The sequence below is a fragment of the Botrytis porri genome (genome assembly GCF_014898465.1).
Source record: "Botrytis porri strain MUCL 3234 chromosome Unknown BPOR_012, whole genome shotgun sequence".
Lineage (NCBI taxonomy): Eukaryota > Fungi > Ascomycota > Leotiomycetes > Helotiales > Sclerotiniaceae > Botrytis > Botrytis porri.
The window spans coordinates 527,940-545,470 of NW_024066086.1; the positions used below are offsets into that span (position 1 = coordinate 527,940).

At 43.2% G+C, this 17,531-nt stretch overlaps 4 protein-coding genes across 4 annotated transcripts; 2 read left to right on the forward strand and 2 right to left on the reverse strand.

Annotated features, from left to right (window-relative positions):
• Window positions 1–1,499: 1,499 nt before the first annotated feature.
• Window positions 1,500–3,229, reverse strand: EAF01_008717 (uncharacterized protein). The gene is made up of 4 exons (XM_038916973.1): window positions 3,003–3,229; window positions 2,798–2,937; window positions 2,264–2,743; window positions 1,500–2,205 (listed from the first exon to the last, which is right to left on the reverse strand). The coding sequence occupies exons 1-4, from the start codon at window positions 3,049–3,051 to the stop codon at window positions 1,822–1,824; spliced, it is 1,053 nt and encodes a 350-aa protein (XP_038767367.1). The 5' UTR covers window positions 3,052–3,229; the 3' UTR covers window positions 1,500–1,821.
• A 682-nt stretch (window positions 3,230–3,911) lies between these two features.
• EAF01_008718 (uncharacterized protein) lies at window positions 3,912–8,353 on the forward strand (the record flags this gene model as incomplete). The annotated part of the gene is made up of 5 exons (XM_038916974.1): window positions 3,912–4,266; window positions 4,321–4,626; window positions 4,690–4,755; window positions 4,813–5,095; window positions 5,143–8,353. 5 exons carry the CDS (start codon window positions 3,912–3,914, stop codon window positions 8,351–8,353), a joined length of 4,221 nt encoding a protein of 1,406 aa, XP_038767368.1.
• Window positions 8,354–8,848: 495 nt separating this feature from the next.
• On the reverse strand, window positions 8,849–11,109 carry EAF01_008719 (uncharacterized protein; the record flags this gene model as incomplete). Its single annotated transcript, XM_038916975.1, has 2 exons — window positions 8,849–10,558; window positions 10,612–11,109. 2 exons carry the CDS (start codon window positions 11,107–11,109, stop codon window positions 8,849–8,851), a joined length of 2,208 nt encoding a protein of 735 aa, XP_038767369.1.
• Window positions 11,110–11,502: 393 nt separating this feature from the next.
• EAF01_008720 (uncharacterized protein) lies at window positions 11,503–16,134 on the forward strand (the record flags this gene model as incomplete). The annotated part of the gene is made up of 6 exons (XM_038916976.1): window positions 11,503–11,803; window positions 11,857–11,960; window positions 12,008–12,983; window positions 13,033–14,321; window positions 14,372–15,926; window positions 15,992–16,134. 6 exons carry the CDS (start codon window positions 11,503–11,505, stop codon window positions 16,132–16,134), a joined length of 4,368 nt encoding a protein of 1,455 aa, XP_038767370.1.
• Between the last annotated feature and the right edge of the window lie 1,397 nt (window positions 16,135–17,531).

Below are 17,531 nucleotides of genomic sequence, written 5' to 3' on the forward strand. Positions count from 1 at the left end.
ACCTAGCTAGCTATCTCTCGACCTGATTTTAAGGATGCCCGGTAATAGACACGAATATTACAAGCTACAGTCTATTGCCAAAAATCTCCTCAGAAAACTCAACTCTACTGATGCTGTTGAGGATTCATCCTCCTTCCATTATCCATAGAAACAATTGGCGGTGCTTCGGCAGAAGGAGAAGGTGTCAGATCGGATGTTTTTACATAAACGCTCGGCTGCAATTTTTTGGGAATAGGATCTTCGGGGCGTGTAGGCTGCGGCTGCGGCTGCGTACCTGTAGAGCTTATCAGATGCTCTGATACTGAGTGATAGTTTGCATGAAGACACTCGCGGATAACACGATTAGCATTCCATTTAACTGTTCACCATTGTAAATTACGGGTCTAGATGATCAAATTTTTGGGAGCGTACTCTAGATAAAGTTTTATGTCTACTTTCAGAGCAAGACAGACGTACGCGCATGGAGTTGATGAGATGGTCTGATAGTGCAACTTTTGGAACATTTCTCATGCAAACGGTTAGGCCTTAGCTTTCTAGAACTGGAGTATCCGAGGTGCTGCATAAGCAGAATCCACTACTCTCCGTTCTATTGCTATGCTTTAACTGGAAACTACTGACTTGCTTACACCTAGCAACACAGACCTACCTCATCACTATATTGCCGAATATATCGACCTTTTTGAGTGAAATGAATGCAGCACTTGAGTCAATCAACAAATTTCCAAGTACACAGAACCTCAACATTCGAAACAGCCGAATATTTCACCTATAACTAGCATATGCATCATTAGGGTGATGGGAAGCATGCGGCCTTCATTATGAGGGCAGTCAGACTATTGTGTATCTCACTGAATAGGAATGATCTGTGGAGAAAAGAGCTGTAAGTATACAGATCTCTAAAGAGTATTGTTCGGGATTAGCTCGCTTGGCTTCCGGATCCATATAAATCATGCCTTCAACACGAACGGTAGTTTGGTGGGATGAGAAGTTCAATAATGGATGTGGAAGCAAGAGAACAGACGATAACATGCTTCAGATTTCCAAGGCCTGCATGGCTATGATCGATCATCAAAAAACTACGCCTTGCCAGAGCTGGATCGAGAAGAAATTCTTAGACATGAGTTGGCCGTTAGACCCTAGTCATGATTAATGTCCAGGGAGATGTATGCTTGTCTGAGAATTTTTGTTATAGAGAAGAGGAGTACAGACGCAAAGGCTGGGGTCTATAGATGGTGACAGTGGAGGAAACAGATTCATGATGAAAAACATAGACGAGGTACGGTACGTAAGTTGAGGAAAAGAGATAAGATATGCAAAGACAGAGGTAAAAAGAAAGGACCAGGATACGGTGGACAACATTTCAGCCTTGTGAACTTCGAAATTACCAATATAGAGGTACGCATAGAGCACGCACTCCGTCTGAGGTCAGACGTGCAGAGTACTGGATGCCCAAGGTCAGGGACGAAGGAACCTTAGTCCCGTCGAAGCTTGTCAACCAAGAAACTGCTGAAATTCATAAAAATTGTATGGTTTGTTTTTGTATTTGTTATTATACATAGGGGTATTAATCGCAAGGTATGCCAAGGTATCGCGGATTTCGTACCCTTCCCCATAACTCCATGTAGACATGAAAATCTTTGATCCCATGGCATTTAAAAATGCCGTTCCGGATCTTGTCTTCTGTGGTCGCTGCTCATTATGCAATCCTGCAAGACCCGTGTCCTGCATCATAAAATCTCAGAATGAAGTATTCGTAACGTTTCGGTAGTCTTCAACAGGCCATGAACGAGAGAAGTGGAATTAAATTCGCATGTCTCGTAATTATCTATAGCCGCGACTTCTATCATTGCCTCGCCCGGCGTTCCAGTTGTTGCCATTACGGTTGTTGCTGTTGCCAGCACGACCTCCTACAAGATTGTCGCTGTAAAGTCCTTGACTTCTAGAGTTGTTACGACTACCACCATCCCGGTCATCGGTATCCATGCGATCGTCAAATCCGTAGGAGCCATCGATAATATCATCCCGAGAACTTCGCGAGCTATCATATCTTGAATCATAGCTATCTGAAACTGAACTGCGTTCAACACGGCTAGCTCTTGGACCTGTTGGGACGCTTAATCGAGGTGCAGAACGTTGGCTGGCAGGTTGAAGCGTTGGCGCAGGGGCTCCCGACTTGTTGTAAACGTTCAATAAATTACCATCCGCCTATCATGGGCTTGTTAGTAATGCTTCGAGGGTGTTCTATCTTGACTGACAAAAATACCTCTTGGTTGTTGAATGTATCAATGACGTTGTCAGCTCCATCCTTAGTATCAAAAATGATCTCTGCGATAATTCTGGGGTAATCAGAGATAAGGCGGCAGCTGAGTGGAGGCCCACCAACTGGTGTCATCGCGGTCTCGATATCTTGTGCAGAAGTGCCTCGCGCGAAGTTTTCTGCCATTACAATATATGGTCCTGCGAGTCCCTTGATAGAGATGCTTTTAGTCGCCTTTGACTTGCCAACGATATTATACTGAGCGTTCAAGTTCGGTGTTGATGCAGAGCCGTTGAAAGCTTTCGCAAGTCGATCATTGCGCGCACGCGTAATGATATTTTTAGGGCCACGAGGAGGGTTTTGAGATATTCTAGAACTGCCTGGATTGTTAAGAGAGTGTAGATCATGAGTCCATTCCGCATCAAGATTTCCGACAGTAGGTGTGGAATTCTGCCTTGGTGCAGGTTTGGGTGTAGCCGGACCACGCTACTCGATTGTTAGATTAGTAGATTTGTAGACACCTGCCAGTAGCCTTCATACCTTTCCAACACCCATTCTGCTTGCAAGTGAGGGACCAGTGGCTGGCTTGCGATTGTTGTTTGTCGCTCCTGGCGCACTCGCTCGACGATTCTTGCCCAGGAATTTATTTGCTAGCAGCTCATCCTTGCGACGCTCACGTCCTAACATTATGTCAGTCACTGACGACATAGCAAACATGCTGCATATTCCGATCAAGGTTACCTACCTTTGTTAATGAATCCATTGAAATCGGGTAAGTCAGTCTTGGGTGCCATGGTGTTACAGCTACCGCTACCTGTTACTAGTGTTGTGAAAGTTGATGAATTCGCAGATTTCCTGAAGTCCTGACTCAACAATACTCAAAAAGATGGATGAATATTTTCAAGATCGAATGATAATATTTGAGGTTAAAGACAGGAATCAAGGTGAACTAGGGATAGGATGGTCGAGGATAAATAGAATCCCGATGTTCAGATCGCGAAAGTTTAAGGTCGCAATTGGGGAGTACGCGAGTGACTGTGAGGCGGAAAATGCGGCCGCGTGATCAACGGTACGGTTTGACTTGAAATAGAACGAACATTCTATTGTCTTTGTTCACTCCAAGACCTGATGAACAGATATATTTGGAATAGAACCGTGTATAAATTATATTGAAATCGAACCGAGTTTTCAAGGTTCGGGTCGATTTGTGAATTGATGTATCTCGCGGGCGGGACTTTGAGAATAGAATTCTGGCAACCTCGTTACCCCCTTTCCTATTCTAAGAGCAACGAGGCTTATATTGATTGATCATGACATTACAACTTAGGTAGGTACGAATGACATCCAGATAAGTCTATCCCTTTACTCTTGCCATCTCTCAATGGTGTGATATGTGATATTGTCCATTCAAGTTTTCATTTCCTTCTGATCCTCTTCGATCAACAACCCAATCTTTACATGTTGATTTCTTTTGGATTTTTGGTTAACGAACTACAAACGAGTAAGAACAATTTCTTTCACTTCTCCATATATTTTCTAATCTAGTCATTTCGCTATTCTTCCTGCACTTCTCTTGATCTATGTCTTCGCATATTTGGATTTGTACCCTCTAACTGATGAATTGTAGGTAAATTCTGAAGCGAGTTAAACAAACATGGCTTCCATATCATTTCAAACCCCTGAGAAGATGAACGATGAGAATGCACCTCTACCTCGAACTCCACATACACCTAGCTCACACAAGATCCAAGATTTGGGACGAGCATCTTCCCAAAAGAAAGCTCGACAAATTTTTGATAGTTTGAGAGGTTTGAAGTCACGCGGGAGACTCAATATCGATGTAGAAGATGAGGGAAGTCATTCTGCTGGCCCGTCTAGCCCTATTCGCCGCAAAAATTCAACATGGGACTTCTTGGGAACCATTCGTACAAAAAGATCTGGTGAATTCGGTACCCCTGAGAATGAACGTCCTGTTACCACAACTCCTCTCAAAGCAGAGCCGCAAATTAGTAAGTAACGATGGATTTCAATTTCTCCGCGTTGAGCTAATATTGTGTTTGTAGACGAGGCTTCGAAACTGCTTCCGAAAAGACGAAAGAGTCTTGTCAACATGCTCGGATCAATCTCCGACAAGGTATCCCCTAGACGTAGTACAACCCTTCGTGAAAACACACTCGAAGAAGAGGAACTGCCAGGTCATTGTGAAGAGGACGTATTTGCCAAGAGGTTGGCAAAAGAGTTGATAGATTTGAAAGCGAATAATCCGAGTCCTTTACACACATCAGCGTCAGATGATCAATCAAGGTTTCCTCAGGAACGATTAGGAGGAACTTATAATCTGCAAGAGAATATCAATACCATAATCGAGAGTGAGTTTATCAATACGTGGCCATGATATTGCATGGAAGGAACACGTCTAACCAATACTCAAGATCTTCAAAAACTCCGGCAGGCTGAAGATCTACCTAATGGTCGAGCAGGATACGACGCAGACAGTTGTAAGTTGTCTTACTTCTAGTATTATAGAAGCATGTGTTTTGATACTTTGACTGTAGGGACGAGTCATGCGCAAACACTACAAAGTGTAAGATCCAACGAGCAGCTTACAAGCCACTCTCCAACGACGGAAGTAGATGAAGACGAATCAAAAACGCCAGACTCATACCTTTGCTCGATTATTAATTCTTTTGACAACTACAACAAAGAATCATTTGCCGCCGAAGGAAAAGGGTTGACTGTCTCTCCGTCACCCTCCCCCGACAAGTTACAACCAACTAAACCAATTGACTTTCTGAAGGATTCGAGTCCAGAGGTGATTCCTGAGGAATCAGGCCCAAGGTAGTTGTTTCTTACAAGTTCCAAACCATAGCTAACGCCTATTATAGCAATCAATTCATGGATACGCTTTCATCGAAATGTTGCCAAACTAACACACTGCCAACACCAGAGCGAATGTGCCGCGAGAGGACACGGCCAATGATTACAATTCGGGAAGTAACTTCTGATTCTAACTCTACCTCGACATTTGAGGATCAGATAGCTCCGTCACCACCAACATGGCAAGCCGCAGCGAAATCTAGAAACGCAATGCTGGAAAGCAGAGCCAGACTTCCTTGTCAGTTTGATAGAGATCATGCTCAGAAATTCGATGCTCCTCATATGAGCTCGGTTGAAGAACGGAAGAGTCACTGTCAAAGCTTACAGCCAATCCCTCCTAAGGCCGACGAATCAGATCACCAGAGAATTGCCCGCAATATCAAGCAGACCGTAAATAAAATGACAAAGAATCTCCATCTTTCATCATTCTCTGAAGAAGCAATAGAAGATTGGGACGAGGGGTTCTCAAAGGAGGAGACATCTGACGAGAACCTAGACAACATCTTGGAGACCGTCGAAGATGTTCATACAAAAACAATTGAGGAAATCTCGGGCGTTACAATGGTACGCAAAAACATAAGTTCGTTCACGAACAGGCAGTTTTTGGACGGCGCAATGTATGTCAGATACCCTCAAACAGAGGTCAAATGGTGCCACATGCAATACTTCCCAACAGGAAGCCTTGCCATTTCAGACATTCGCAAACGAAACAAAGGGGAATATTCGGATACGATATCATATTGCCCAGAAGAAAATTGTATTTACGTTTATCTATGGGGGCAGGTTCCCAAGTCGGAGTCTGAGCTTAGTGTTCGCGTTAAATACCCGGAAACAAAGACTCGATGGGCTCGGACCAAGATCTATGACAACGGCGATCTTGCCATGGCTGATATGTACCAAGAGAATCGAGGTGAATTCTCAGACATTAGATATGATGCATCCGAACGCTGTTTTCATGTTTATGCGTGGGGTGATGCTGTTGAAGCACCGAAACGTGGAGTCCGTGTTGACTATCCAGAAATGAAAGTTGGATTGACACGAACACAGACTTACGGAAAGAATGATTTAGCATTGGTTGATCTGTGTGAAAAGAGCCGTGGAAGTGTGTCAGAAGTCAGATATAATGCCTTAGAACGCAGGTTCCAATATTTCACATTGGATGAAGCCATGGACGAGCTCGACAGTTGTCACTTTGGAGGTTTTCAGAAATCAGAAATGGAGCGTAAAATTTGCGTTGAACTTTCAGAATTGACTCAAACCCAAGGTTACGCACCTAAACCGGATATCTCAAGATTTGAAGTCGACAAGAAGTCCACGATTGCTTACAGTACTCCTGAACAAAGCTCGCGCATAGAAGCACAAACAGTAGGGATTGAACCAACTTACAGAACTCGCGAGCCTGCATGGAGACCAACACTATCGCCTCTCGGTGACCGGGATGAGAGTGACCAAGATCTACCTGATTTCTCCGATTTGGAGAATGAGTTCCAACTTGTTACCATCAAATCTCCTGGAAGTTCTTCACTCAGTATAAAATCGCAAGAGGGAGCAGAGGAGGAAACTGGCGAGGATATTCCAGGTAGTATTGATATGAGCCTCTGCGTGGAAGCTGGGACTCCTCGAAAGCCAGATCATGAATTTGTCACTGAATTATTTATGACAACCGATTCTGATAGACCGGCACCTCTCCTTAGAGGCTCTAAGCAGATTCTTCAGTATCTGGATAGCTTTGATGGTGTAAATTGCAGGAGCAATTTGGTGAATGTGAACAATAATCTTCAGTCAAATCGCGAGACGGCAACAAAGATATGGGCTGAATCCGAAGAGGTTAAAGAAATATATCATTCTGTTCAACCAACTCCTGAAAGCGTTCAAGCTATGATAGACGAACTTTTCGCTCAAGCCACTCACCGCGCATGGCTTGACGGCTCTTCGGATGATGGAAGTGCATCTCTCAAAATTGAAGTTGTCGAGGAAGAAACTAGAAAGGGTTCAAGTACATCCTTTAAAAAAGGGCACAAGTTCTCTATGTTTCTTGATAACCAATATTACGGAATTTCAGGACCCAACGAAGTTTCAAAGAATCAAGAAGAGCCAAAGTGTGCGAAAGAGCACACCATCTTTGATTTTCGCAAGGACACTATACATCGCAGGGAGCGTTCAAATGCTATTTCTGGAGAAGGTCCTTCGGTGGCTGTGCGTCCGAAAAAATTAGATGAGAGTATATACATTCTTCCCATCGACAACATTGATTTATACGAGGAAAACGCTGGTTGTGGTGCTCCAAAATCACCCTACCCTACAGAAGTCGATGAGAATATAGCGTCCTTTACTAATGACGCGGACTTGACAGTCTTGGTTCCAGAACCCATTGATACTGCGACTATAACTAACCACAAAACGAATAATAATCTTTCCAGTCTTGATCTGACTAAACTAGACTTCGATAATAAAGAAGAGACAGCCAATGTCAGGCCAGGTCTCTGGGCCGGCACTTGTACAAAAGAGCAGAATAAGTGTGATGTACCCCCATGCACTGCATCTTCTATATTCAGTCAACTAGGTCTTGAAGCCGCGCTTGCCCCAACAGCCCCCAAGATCGAGGAAGTCGCAACATCTGATAACGAAAAAGATGAGCCAACAGAAATAACGAAAGGCAAAGAAATCATTATTCAAAGTTCCGCTCTTCGTGTAGAAACAGTGTCGCAAGCATTTATAGATCACGAGGTTCTTCCACAACTCAACACAAAAATTGAATCAAAGCGAGTGCCTACTTTAGTAAACATCTTTCATTCACGAGGAATGGCGTCCTCATCTTCGGCTCGGCCATTCTTAGACAAATATTCCTCTCCTCTCCAGCCACTCTCAACTCCCAAACGAGCAGAGACATATACTCCAATTCAAATTCCGAGAATCGTTACGCCGTCGGGGAAGATTTACAGTCCTGCACAACTGGAAGAGGATAAGAAAGTTTCAAATCCAATTCAGAGGGTTCAGACGCCGGGAAGTGGGCTGGAGAAGCAGTTTAAAGGTAGAAATTATTTTAGTGTAAACATGAGAGTGGATGATGCGGACGATGAGGATGATGCAAACTTGAGTGGTGAGGAAACGGAGATTAGTGAGGGATTTGGCGAGAAATTGGAGAGAATGAGGGTGAGTAAGTATTGTTTAGTGAAGGAAGAGGGGCATGGTATGGGCGAGAATGAAGTAGAGGTATAGATGGGTCGCGGTTTGATAAAGGAGCGAGGATGAGTCTATTGATTATGGCGGGTACTGTTCTTGATCGAAGTATCGCTTGAGGATCAATGATGGTAGAGAAGGATATTGATATTGACGAAATGATGGAGGAGAGGAACGTCATCGCTAATGCTAGAACACACGGTAATATTCTTATGTTGAAGGTATTCAATTTCGGAAAGGATCACACCAGACATTAAGTAATTAGATAATCCCCAGAATTTGTCATTGTGAGACTTAATCCATAATAAAAGACAAATTCAGCTAAACATCGTCTTTGCTGCATTTCGCTAGTGAGATAGACGAATTCAATTGGATATCAATCATTATGAATGAGTTGTGGATGTATTGTACAGGTTGGGTATTTTCATAAGATGTATGGAGTAAGCTGGTAGTGTACAGTATATAACATATGGAGTTTATTTTAGCGACCATTTCGTGCACCAGGCAATTCTGTACACCCCCGAAAAACTACAATTAAAAACTGGCAGATGTCTCAGTAGTTGGCTTCCTGTTGGCAAACGACGCCGGAGCTCCAACGTTTGACTTCCTACTCGCAAACGGTTGCACACGCGCCACATAACCCTGAGTAGCAGCGAATGGAGCCAAGCCCCCCTTGACTGCCTTTTTAAATTGCATTTTTGAAAATTCATGAGTGCGGCGATCGATTGGCTTTTGGAATTTATGAGTGCGGTCATCGATAGACTTTGGTAGTTCTTCATCATCTTTGGGCTCGAGCTTGTACTTGAAGCGGCCTGGGTATTTTTTAGAACCGTCCTGCTGTTGTTTAGCACGTTCTTCGTAGGCCATGAGTTTATTGCGACGTGCATAGATCTCCGTGTAAGTGTCGCGGGACACAAGACCTTTGTCGATGAGCGTATCGTAAGCGCCTATGATGCGACGGATAAGAAAGAGAACTTGGTCTTTGAATTCTTGGTTTTGGAAGTTATCATCGGTGGCGGTGGGATTTCCATAGGTAGCGAGAGCGCGAAGGTTGAGGTAAGAGGGACCTACGCGTTCGAGGGCGCGGGAGATTTGTTTGCCTTGTTCGTATTTGGTGGGCCGGTTGCCAGAGGCTTTGCGGATGAGAGAGGAAGAGACGGCGACGTCCATGTAGGTTACTAGGGCTTTGATGTCTGGGACTGGGAGGTGCATCTGCATTATATCGAGGATCTTTCCAGCTGTGGTGAAGACATTGGGATTAATTTTATCCCGAGCGCAAGTACTCATGGCGAGTTGAAAGGTTTCGGGTTTCAAGGCTTCTTTGGGCATTGTTTGTAAGAGTTCCAGGACCTCTCGACTCGATCGAGAAACCCGGAGAATTCTCAGATATCTATGGTAATTATCCGCATCAGGTACAATGCCCAATTCTTTTGTGAAGAGCTGCCAATACTTTGTTGCAGCGTCCTTTTTAGATAATTTTAGCAATGCTTTCATTATCATAGATAATGTGTTTGGTCCTGGAGTAGCGTATACATGCGACTTAGGCAATGAAGCCACTGCAGTTCCGTAGCTAGAAAATATGTTTTCAAGATCTTTAGGAGGATCTATATCACCGCCTTTTATCTCGGCTACTCCCTTATTATCATCAGGTCTGGACTGCCCTTGTAGTCCCGGTTCGATCTTCTTTCGAGATTTTGTACCTCGCTGAGGTACTTGGCGTCGAATGTTCATTGTCTGCTGAACAAGGGACAAAACATCATCATTGTCTTCTTCTGAACCAAGTAGTAACGTCCGGCCCATAGCACAGACAAGCTCTTCATCGACCATTATATCTCCTTTGCGCCAACGAGTATAAATATCCCCCCACATTCGATGCGCACTAGCTATCATTTTCTCTTTCATTTTCAAAAAGTCCTCTTCAGGCATGTCTCGCTGCCTCATAACCTTCATGCGAAATGCGTTCAGAATGGTCGTAAAAGTGAGGTTATCTGGTGCGCGATTCCCCTCAGCAGGCATTTGAGAAGCAATTCCTAACAAAGCCTCCTCTTCGCCTGCCCTCGAACAAAGTCTAAGTACTGCATTCATGTGAATAGTATTCGGTCGTAAACGAGAACCAGCAGAGAGCATCGAAGTATAAATCGCCAATCCTTTCTCGAAGGCTGGTTTGGTATGAGGACTCTCGCTGCAGCCTTTAAAAATAATAGTAAAAGTTTGCGCATCTGGAAATTGCGCTCGTTTTTTCATCTGTAATTATATGGTCAACCAAAACCTCATTGTATATAACAGGAATAACAAACCTCATTGAATGTTTTAAGTGCTGGGTTCAATAGTCCCTTGCTGAATTGCCATTCAATCAAATGGTTCCAACTAACAACACACTCAACGTTCTTGCTTGCGGATCGAACATAAAGCAATGCCTTCTCAAAATCATCCTCCGACAGAAGTTTCCGTACATAGTCGGCAAGCTGCAATGGATCTTGCAGTTGTTTAAGCTTCCAAATAAATTTATTATCGATACGTGGATCAACAGGTGCAGGCTGTTTGTCTGCGGGCCTCTGTCCCCTCGAATCTAGCCATTCCTGTCTTTTGGCCGTCCTGCTCTTCGTTGGCTCGGAAAACTCTTCATCTTGTGAGATAGGCTGATAGGTGTAACTATCAGAATCCGTCGCATTCGTGGCAAATGATCTATAAAGTTGTCTTTGGGGGATTATGAGCTGTGAATTTGTACTATGGATTGTTGAATCTCCGATGAGTGCTTGTAGGCATCTCCTGGTACATGCTCGACATGTAAACATCTTTCGAGTCTAGATTTAAAATAGAAGGTCAATTAACTTCCCCTCTATTCTTTCATCATTATGATACATTTTTTGTGGTCGGTTCAATAATAATCCGCACCGCTTAGTCATCAATTTCTAATTAACTTTCGTGTCGATGATTTACAAGGGTTCGCGATTTCACAACGCGAGAAGTGGTAGTAGGAGCGCGTCAGAACTCCCCTTCCCCAATTTCGCGTATCATTTACACAGATTTATTATACACACAAACCTGCCCACATACCTGAGGAGGTTCCAATCCAATTTTTGTATCTTTCTTTCAGGACGTATTTGTACATTTCTTCTCTTTTAATGTTATAAACAATCAAAAACTACACTTCGCAACACCTAGCCAAATCATCCCTCTAATTCACAATGTCGAAAGCCGCTTCTGCGCGAGCAAAGTTCGCAGAACTCCGTGCTCTTCGAGAGTCTGGAAAGAAACGTCTCGATACTTACGAAGTACATCAGGGAGAAGATTTATATGAAGAAGTTGACGAAGAAGGGTACAAGAAGGTCGTGAGAAATCGTTTAGATCAAGATGATTTCGTCATCGACGACAATGGCGAAGGTTACGCAGATGATGGCCGTGAGGATTGGGATAGAGATAACAGACAAGGCTACGGAACTGAAAGTGAAGAGGAGCTTCCCACGAGGAGCAAGAATGGAAAAGCTGGTAGGTTTTGGAGGCCCGTATGATGGATGATTGCACTTCTGACAGTATCATAGCAAAGAGGAAACGTGAGGAAGAAAAGGCCAAAAAGGAAAACATGGAAAAAGGCATTAGCAACTATTTTACCAAAGGACCTGCAGCTGCTCAACAAAAGCCCAAGGTAATTGCAGTTACTTTGGTCTGTTTACGCATTGCTAATTCTGTCAGCCTGTCAAAACGAAGGAAGATGATGACTTCTTAGAGGGACTTTTAGGACAGGTAGATACCAATGTTCCTCGACCAAAAGCCCAGCCTTCAAGAGCCAGTAGGACGCAGGAAAAGAGGAGGACGAGAGCTCTATCTCCATCGCTAAACGAATCTCGGCATACGTCAAAAAGAACAAAGGTAGCGGATAGTCGATCCGCCAATACTACGGCTGCGCCATCTAGCCCTCCTGTCTACATGGGCGAAGATGATGCTTTTATGGCAGGAATTGACGACGATGATATGCCCATGGACGAACCGCAGCCCTCATCCCCCGTGGCGAAAGCCGTTGAGAGGAGACTCCATATCAGTGTTAAGGAAGAGGAAGAGGATGAAGACATGATGGAGGTCGCCCAAGCAGATGGTATCACAGCTAGCAGCGTCAATATTTCCGGGACCAGGCCTCCGCCCAAGCTGAAAAAGGAGCTATACCCAACACCCACGACTTCATCTCCACCTCGTGGTCCAATTGACGAAGTGGATGCATCGTCTTGGAACGATGTTACGCAACGATTGAATGTTATGAACAGTAGCCAACCTACAGAAACAACGTCCTTTGGAAAACTCGACTATAATGACGCAATTGAAGAAGATGGAAGCCTTCACATGTTCTGGACTGATTATACTGAGATGCATGGCAATCTGTGTCTATTTGGTAAGGTTAAGAATAAGAAGACAGGCACTTTTGTTAGTTGTTTTGTAAAAGTCGATAACGTTTTGAGGAAGCTCTTCTTTCTTCCACGACAATACCGTCAACGCAACGGTCGGGACACAACTGATGAGGTGGAGATGAAGTATGTCTACGAAGAGGTTGATAGCATGATGACCAAAATGAAAGTTGGGATGCACAAAATCAAGCCTTGCACTAGGAAATATGCCTTTGAACTACCTGAAATACCAAAGGAAGGAGAATATCTGAAGTTACTATATCCCTACTCAAGTAAGTGTAAAATCTACTTACTGCCTAGCTACTCGGCTAACCACTCTAGATAATGCATTAAATGCAGACCAGCAAACTGGCTCAACCTTTTCTCATGTGTTTGGAGCAAATACTCCACTCTTTGAACAATTCGTTCTCTGGAAGAACATTATGGGTCCATGTTGGTTGAAAATTGAAGATGCAGACTTTGGGGCTCTCAAAAACGCTTCTCACTGCAAATTAGAAGTTCAGGTTACAAAACCAAACCTCATTACTCCCATCAGCGAGTCCGATAATCTCGAAGCGCCGCCATTGACTCTGATGAGCATTGCGATGCGCACTATTTTCAATGTCAAAGAAAACAAACAAGAAGTTCTCGCAATCAGTGCACGCATTTATCAAAATATTTCGCTAAGCGATACCACTCCACCTGAAAAATTGCCTTGTCAAACTTTTACTGTCGTGCGACCAAATGGATCACATTTTCCCATCGGATTCGAGGGAGTTGTTAAACAGCGTTCGATAGGGCTTGTCAAGCTAGTTAAGCAGGAGAATGAGATTTTGAGCTACTTCCTTGCTCGTTTGGATTCAGTTGATCCAGATGTTCTCGTTGGCCATCAATTAGAAGGCGTTGATTTTAGCATTCTACTAAGCCGATTTCAAGCCAGAAAGACTCCACAATGGTCACGAATCGGTCGAACGAGACGTACCCAATGGCCAAGCTCCATGGGGAAGATGGGCGGAAATTTCTTTGCAGAACGTACGCTAATGTCAGGTCGTTTAATGTGTGACTTGGCCAATGACATGGGAAAATCAACTATGACGAAATGTACATCTTGGACCCTTACAGAGATGTGCAGCCTTTATCTGTCAGGTACCAATCGTCGAGAAATCGACAACGAGGCTGCATTGAAGACATGGGCTACTAATAAGGATGGCCTAATGGACTATATTAGTCATTGCGAAGCAGACACGTACTTCATTGCAGCTCTTGCCTTGAAAGTTCAAATGCTTCCTTTAACCAAAGTTCTCACTAATTTGGCTGGAAACTCTTGGGCAAGAACACTTACTGGTACTCGAGCTGAACGCAATGAATACATTCTGTTACATGAATTCCATCGCAATAAGTATATTTGTCCAGACAAAGCTGTTTTCAAGGGTAAACAAGTCGAGGAAGAGAATGCCGACGAAGAAAGTGGAGATGTGAAGAAGAAGGACAAGTACAAGGGAGGTCTAGTATTTGAGCCTGAGAAAGGTCTGTACGATAAATTCGTGCTTGTCATGGATTTCAACTCCCTGTACCCCAGTATTATCCAGGAATATAATATTTGCTTTACTACTGTTGACAGATTGAATTTGGTATGTTCATACTCTTGCCATTGAAAGTCATATTTAACTAATATGTATAGTCCAATGACGAAGACCGGGTTCCAGAGGTGCCAAAAGATCAGGATCAAGGTATCTTGCCTAAACTTATTGCCACACTTGTCAGTCGACGTCGACAAGTCAAGAGTCTTATGAAAGACAAGCATGCAACCTCGGAGCAATTGGCAACTTGGGATATTAAACAATTGGCATTGAAGCTTACTGCTAACTCTATGTACGGTTGTTTGGGTTACACCAAATCTAGATTTTATGCTCGACCACTTGCAGTTCTCACGACATACAAGGGTCGTGAGATTCTTCGAAGTACCAAAGACTTGGCCGAGAGCAAATCTTTACAAGTTATCTATGGTGATACAGATTCCGTCATGATCAATGCCAACGTGGATAATATCCAAGATGCTCTTACAGTTGGAAACGACTTCAAAAAGTCTGTCAACGATATGTACAGGCTATTAGAAATCGATATCGACAATGTGTTTAGACGTATTTTACTTCAAGCTAAGAAGAAATATGCTGCCATTAACCTTGTACAAGTTGATGGAAAGTTCATTGACAAAATGGAAGTCAAGGGTTTGGATATGAAGCGTCGTGAATACTGCAACTTGTCTAAGGAAGTTTCATCTCAGCTCTTGAATGAAATTCTGTCTGGTGATGATTCCGAGGCTGTTATCACCCGAATTCACGATTACTTGCGAGAAATCTCAACAAAAATGAGGGAAGGAAATGTGCCTGTTCAAAAGTATACAATCTATACGAAACTTGGAAAAGCGCCCAAAGATTATCCCAATGCCGATAATATGCCTCAAGTTCAAGTTGCTCTACGGGAATTAGCCAAGGGGAAACAGGTCCGAAAAGATGATGTTATCGCCTACATCGTAACGGGAGAAGGAAAAACATCTGAGAATGCCGCTAAACGCTCGTTCACACCTCAAGATGTAATGAAGCGCGATTCAGGTCTCAAGCCAGACGTTGAATGGTATCTTTACAAACAAATTTTCCCACCCGTTGAGAGATTGTGCGCAAACATCTCAGGTACCGATACAGTACGTCTGGCTGATTGTCTCGGACTTGATGCACGCAAATATAGCATCAATAACAACAACTCGGCAGGCAGTAATGAAGCAGAAATCCATCCCCTCGAAAGTCAAATTGACGATTCTGTTCGGTTCAAGGATTCAACTCGTCTCTCTCTCCGCTGTCGATCATGTAAAGCTATGTTCGGATTCGAAGGCATACTCAATAGTACGGAAAATTGTTCCCCATCCGGTATCATCTGTCGCTGTGGCACCACTCTCTCGTCTCTTTCCATCATGACACAACTCGAACATCAAATTCGTCAAGAAACATGTAAATATTATGAAGGCTGGCTCGTGTGCGATGATCAAGCATGTGGTAATCGTACCAGACAAATGAGTGTTTATGGTCATAGATGCTTGGGACCAAAGGGGTTGGCTCAAGGATGTTTGGGCAAGATGCGATATGAATACACTGAGAAAATGATGTACAATCAATTGCTCTACTTTTCTAGTTTATTTGATGTGGATAAGGCGAAGAGTAATGCCAGGGGTACGGAGAAAGGTAAGGCTTCCTCTACTTTCTTTTTTTGAAAGAGACTCGTGAGACAGAAACTAACATGAAGATAGAACTCGTTTCAGCATTAGCGGAACATAACCGAGTCAGATTTGGTACGCTAAAAGGCGTAGTGGAGAGATATCTGGATAAGTGTGGTAGGCAGTGGGTTGCGATGGATAGTTTATTTGGCAAGTTAGGTTTTTCGGCTATGTGAGTTGGATAGATGGATGGAGGGTATAGGATAAGGTTTTGTTGGTATATGTAATGAATTGATGGGTGCATGAATGCATGGGAGTTGGGTATAATCATGTGTTTTGACACTGGAGGGGCGTTTGTAGTATAGAGATTTCATGATTGAATATCAGCACCTTGTTCACTTCTGAAGCGATTTCTCCCTCAATTTCGTTGCCAAGAATCCGTCAGTTTGGAGAGTGAAGGATAGAGAAGCACCGCCAAATACGGCTTTCAAATCCAACTCTAATTTCTAGGGTTTGACATTGAAAGAAGAAGTGGGGATGATAAATAATAATAGCATCCACCCCTTTTCCAATACAGACGATGGTAATGTGATTATTCGAATGCTTCTTGACGCCCAAGATCTAATTTTTTCCTACCGTTAAAAAGGCCGAAAGCATTGCATGAAATCAAGTCAAGTTCCCACAATACAAAGATCTCATAACTAACCTTCGAAAATGTAGGAGTAGATTACAGACAATGGAATGAGCAAAATTACCGTTCGAGTGGTGATTAATATTGAGGAATGTGTTTGAACTGGCAGTGTAGTTTGTTGTTTTCAGTGCTAGATCTAGAGGGGTTGTAATGGTAGTCCTATTTCTATTTCTATTTCTATTTCTATTTTTTGTCCGATTTTACTGAGTATATTCTCTTCTTCTACAGGTTTCTAGGCGTGGATGAATAGATACATTCTTCATTCTTCATTATCTAGACTCACTCAGTTTGAGTATTTCAAAATTAATTATAGGTAACCCTAAAGATCTTATGAATCAGAATCACAGCATAAGTCGATTGTTTCAAGAGAGGTCCATCTGTTGAATTTTCACGCTAGATAATCTTAATACCGTCAGTAAATCCAAGCATGGCATTCAGACGTCGTGTTTGAGGTTTCGTGCTCATAGATGCGTAGATGTATGATTCGATTGGCTGATGGGTGTATGACTGGGTCTGATAGGAAGATTCGCGTGATGGATCGTATTCATGTAGAATAAGGGAAGTAAAAAGGTTACATTATTCATTTGGTGGCTTCGAATCAGGCTTGTCGAGGCGGGATTGGGAGTGCACTTTTCGGGGGAAATAGTTAGACGTGGTATAGAACCCGGTCATTGCTGCACTGCTATGTGAATGCTAATAGAAAATATTCCATCCGTGATAAAGATGGCGAATATAATGCAGAAGCAGATTTACGTCCATCTCCAGCTTGGGGATTTTGCAAGTGTACGTGGAAATATAAATTTATAAACTAAACTAAGCCATGATATCGAAAGGATGATATAAAGCGTTCGATATCACAATCATCATTCCAATTCCCGTTCCTAGGAAATAAAATATATCCCTCCAACCGCCCTCCTCCAAGAATCCCGTAGATGTATGTGT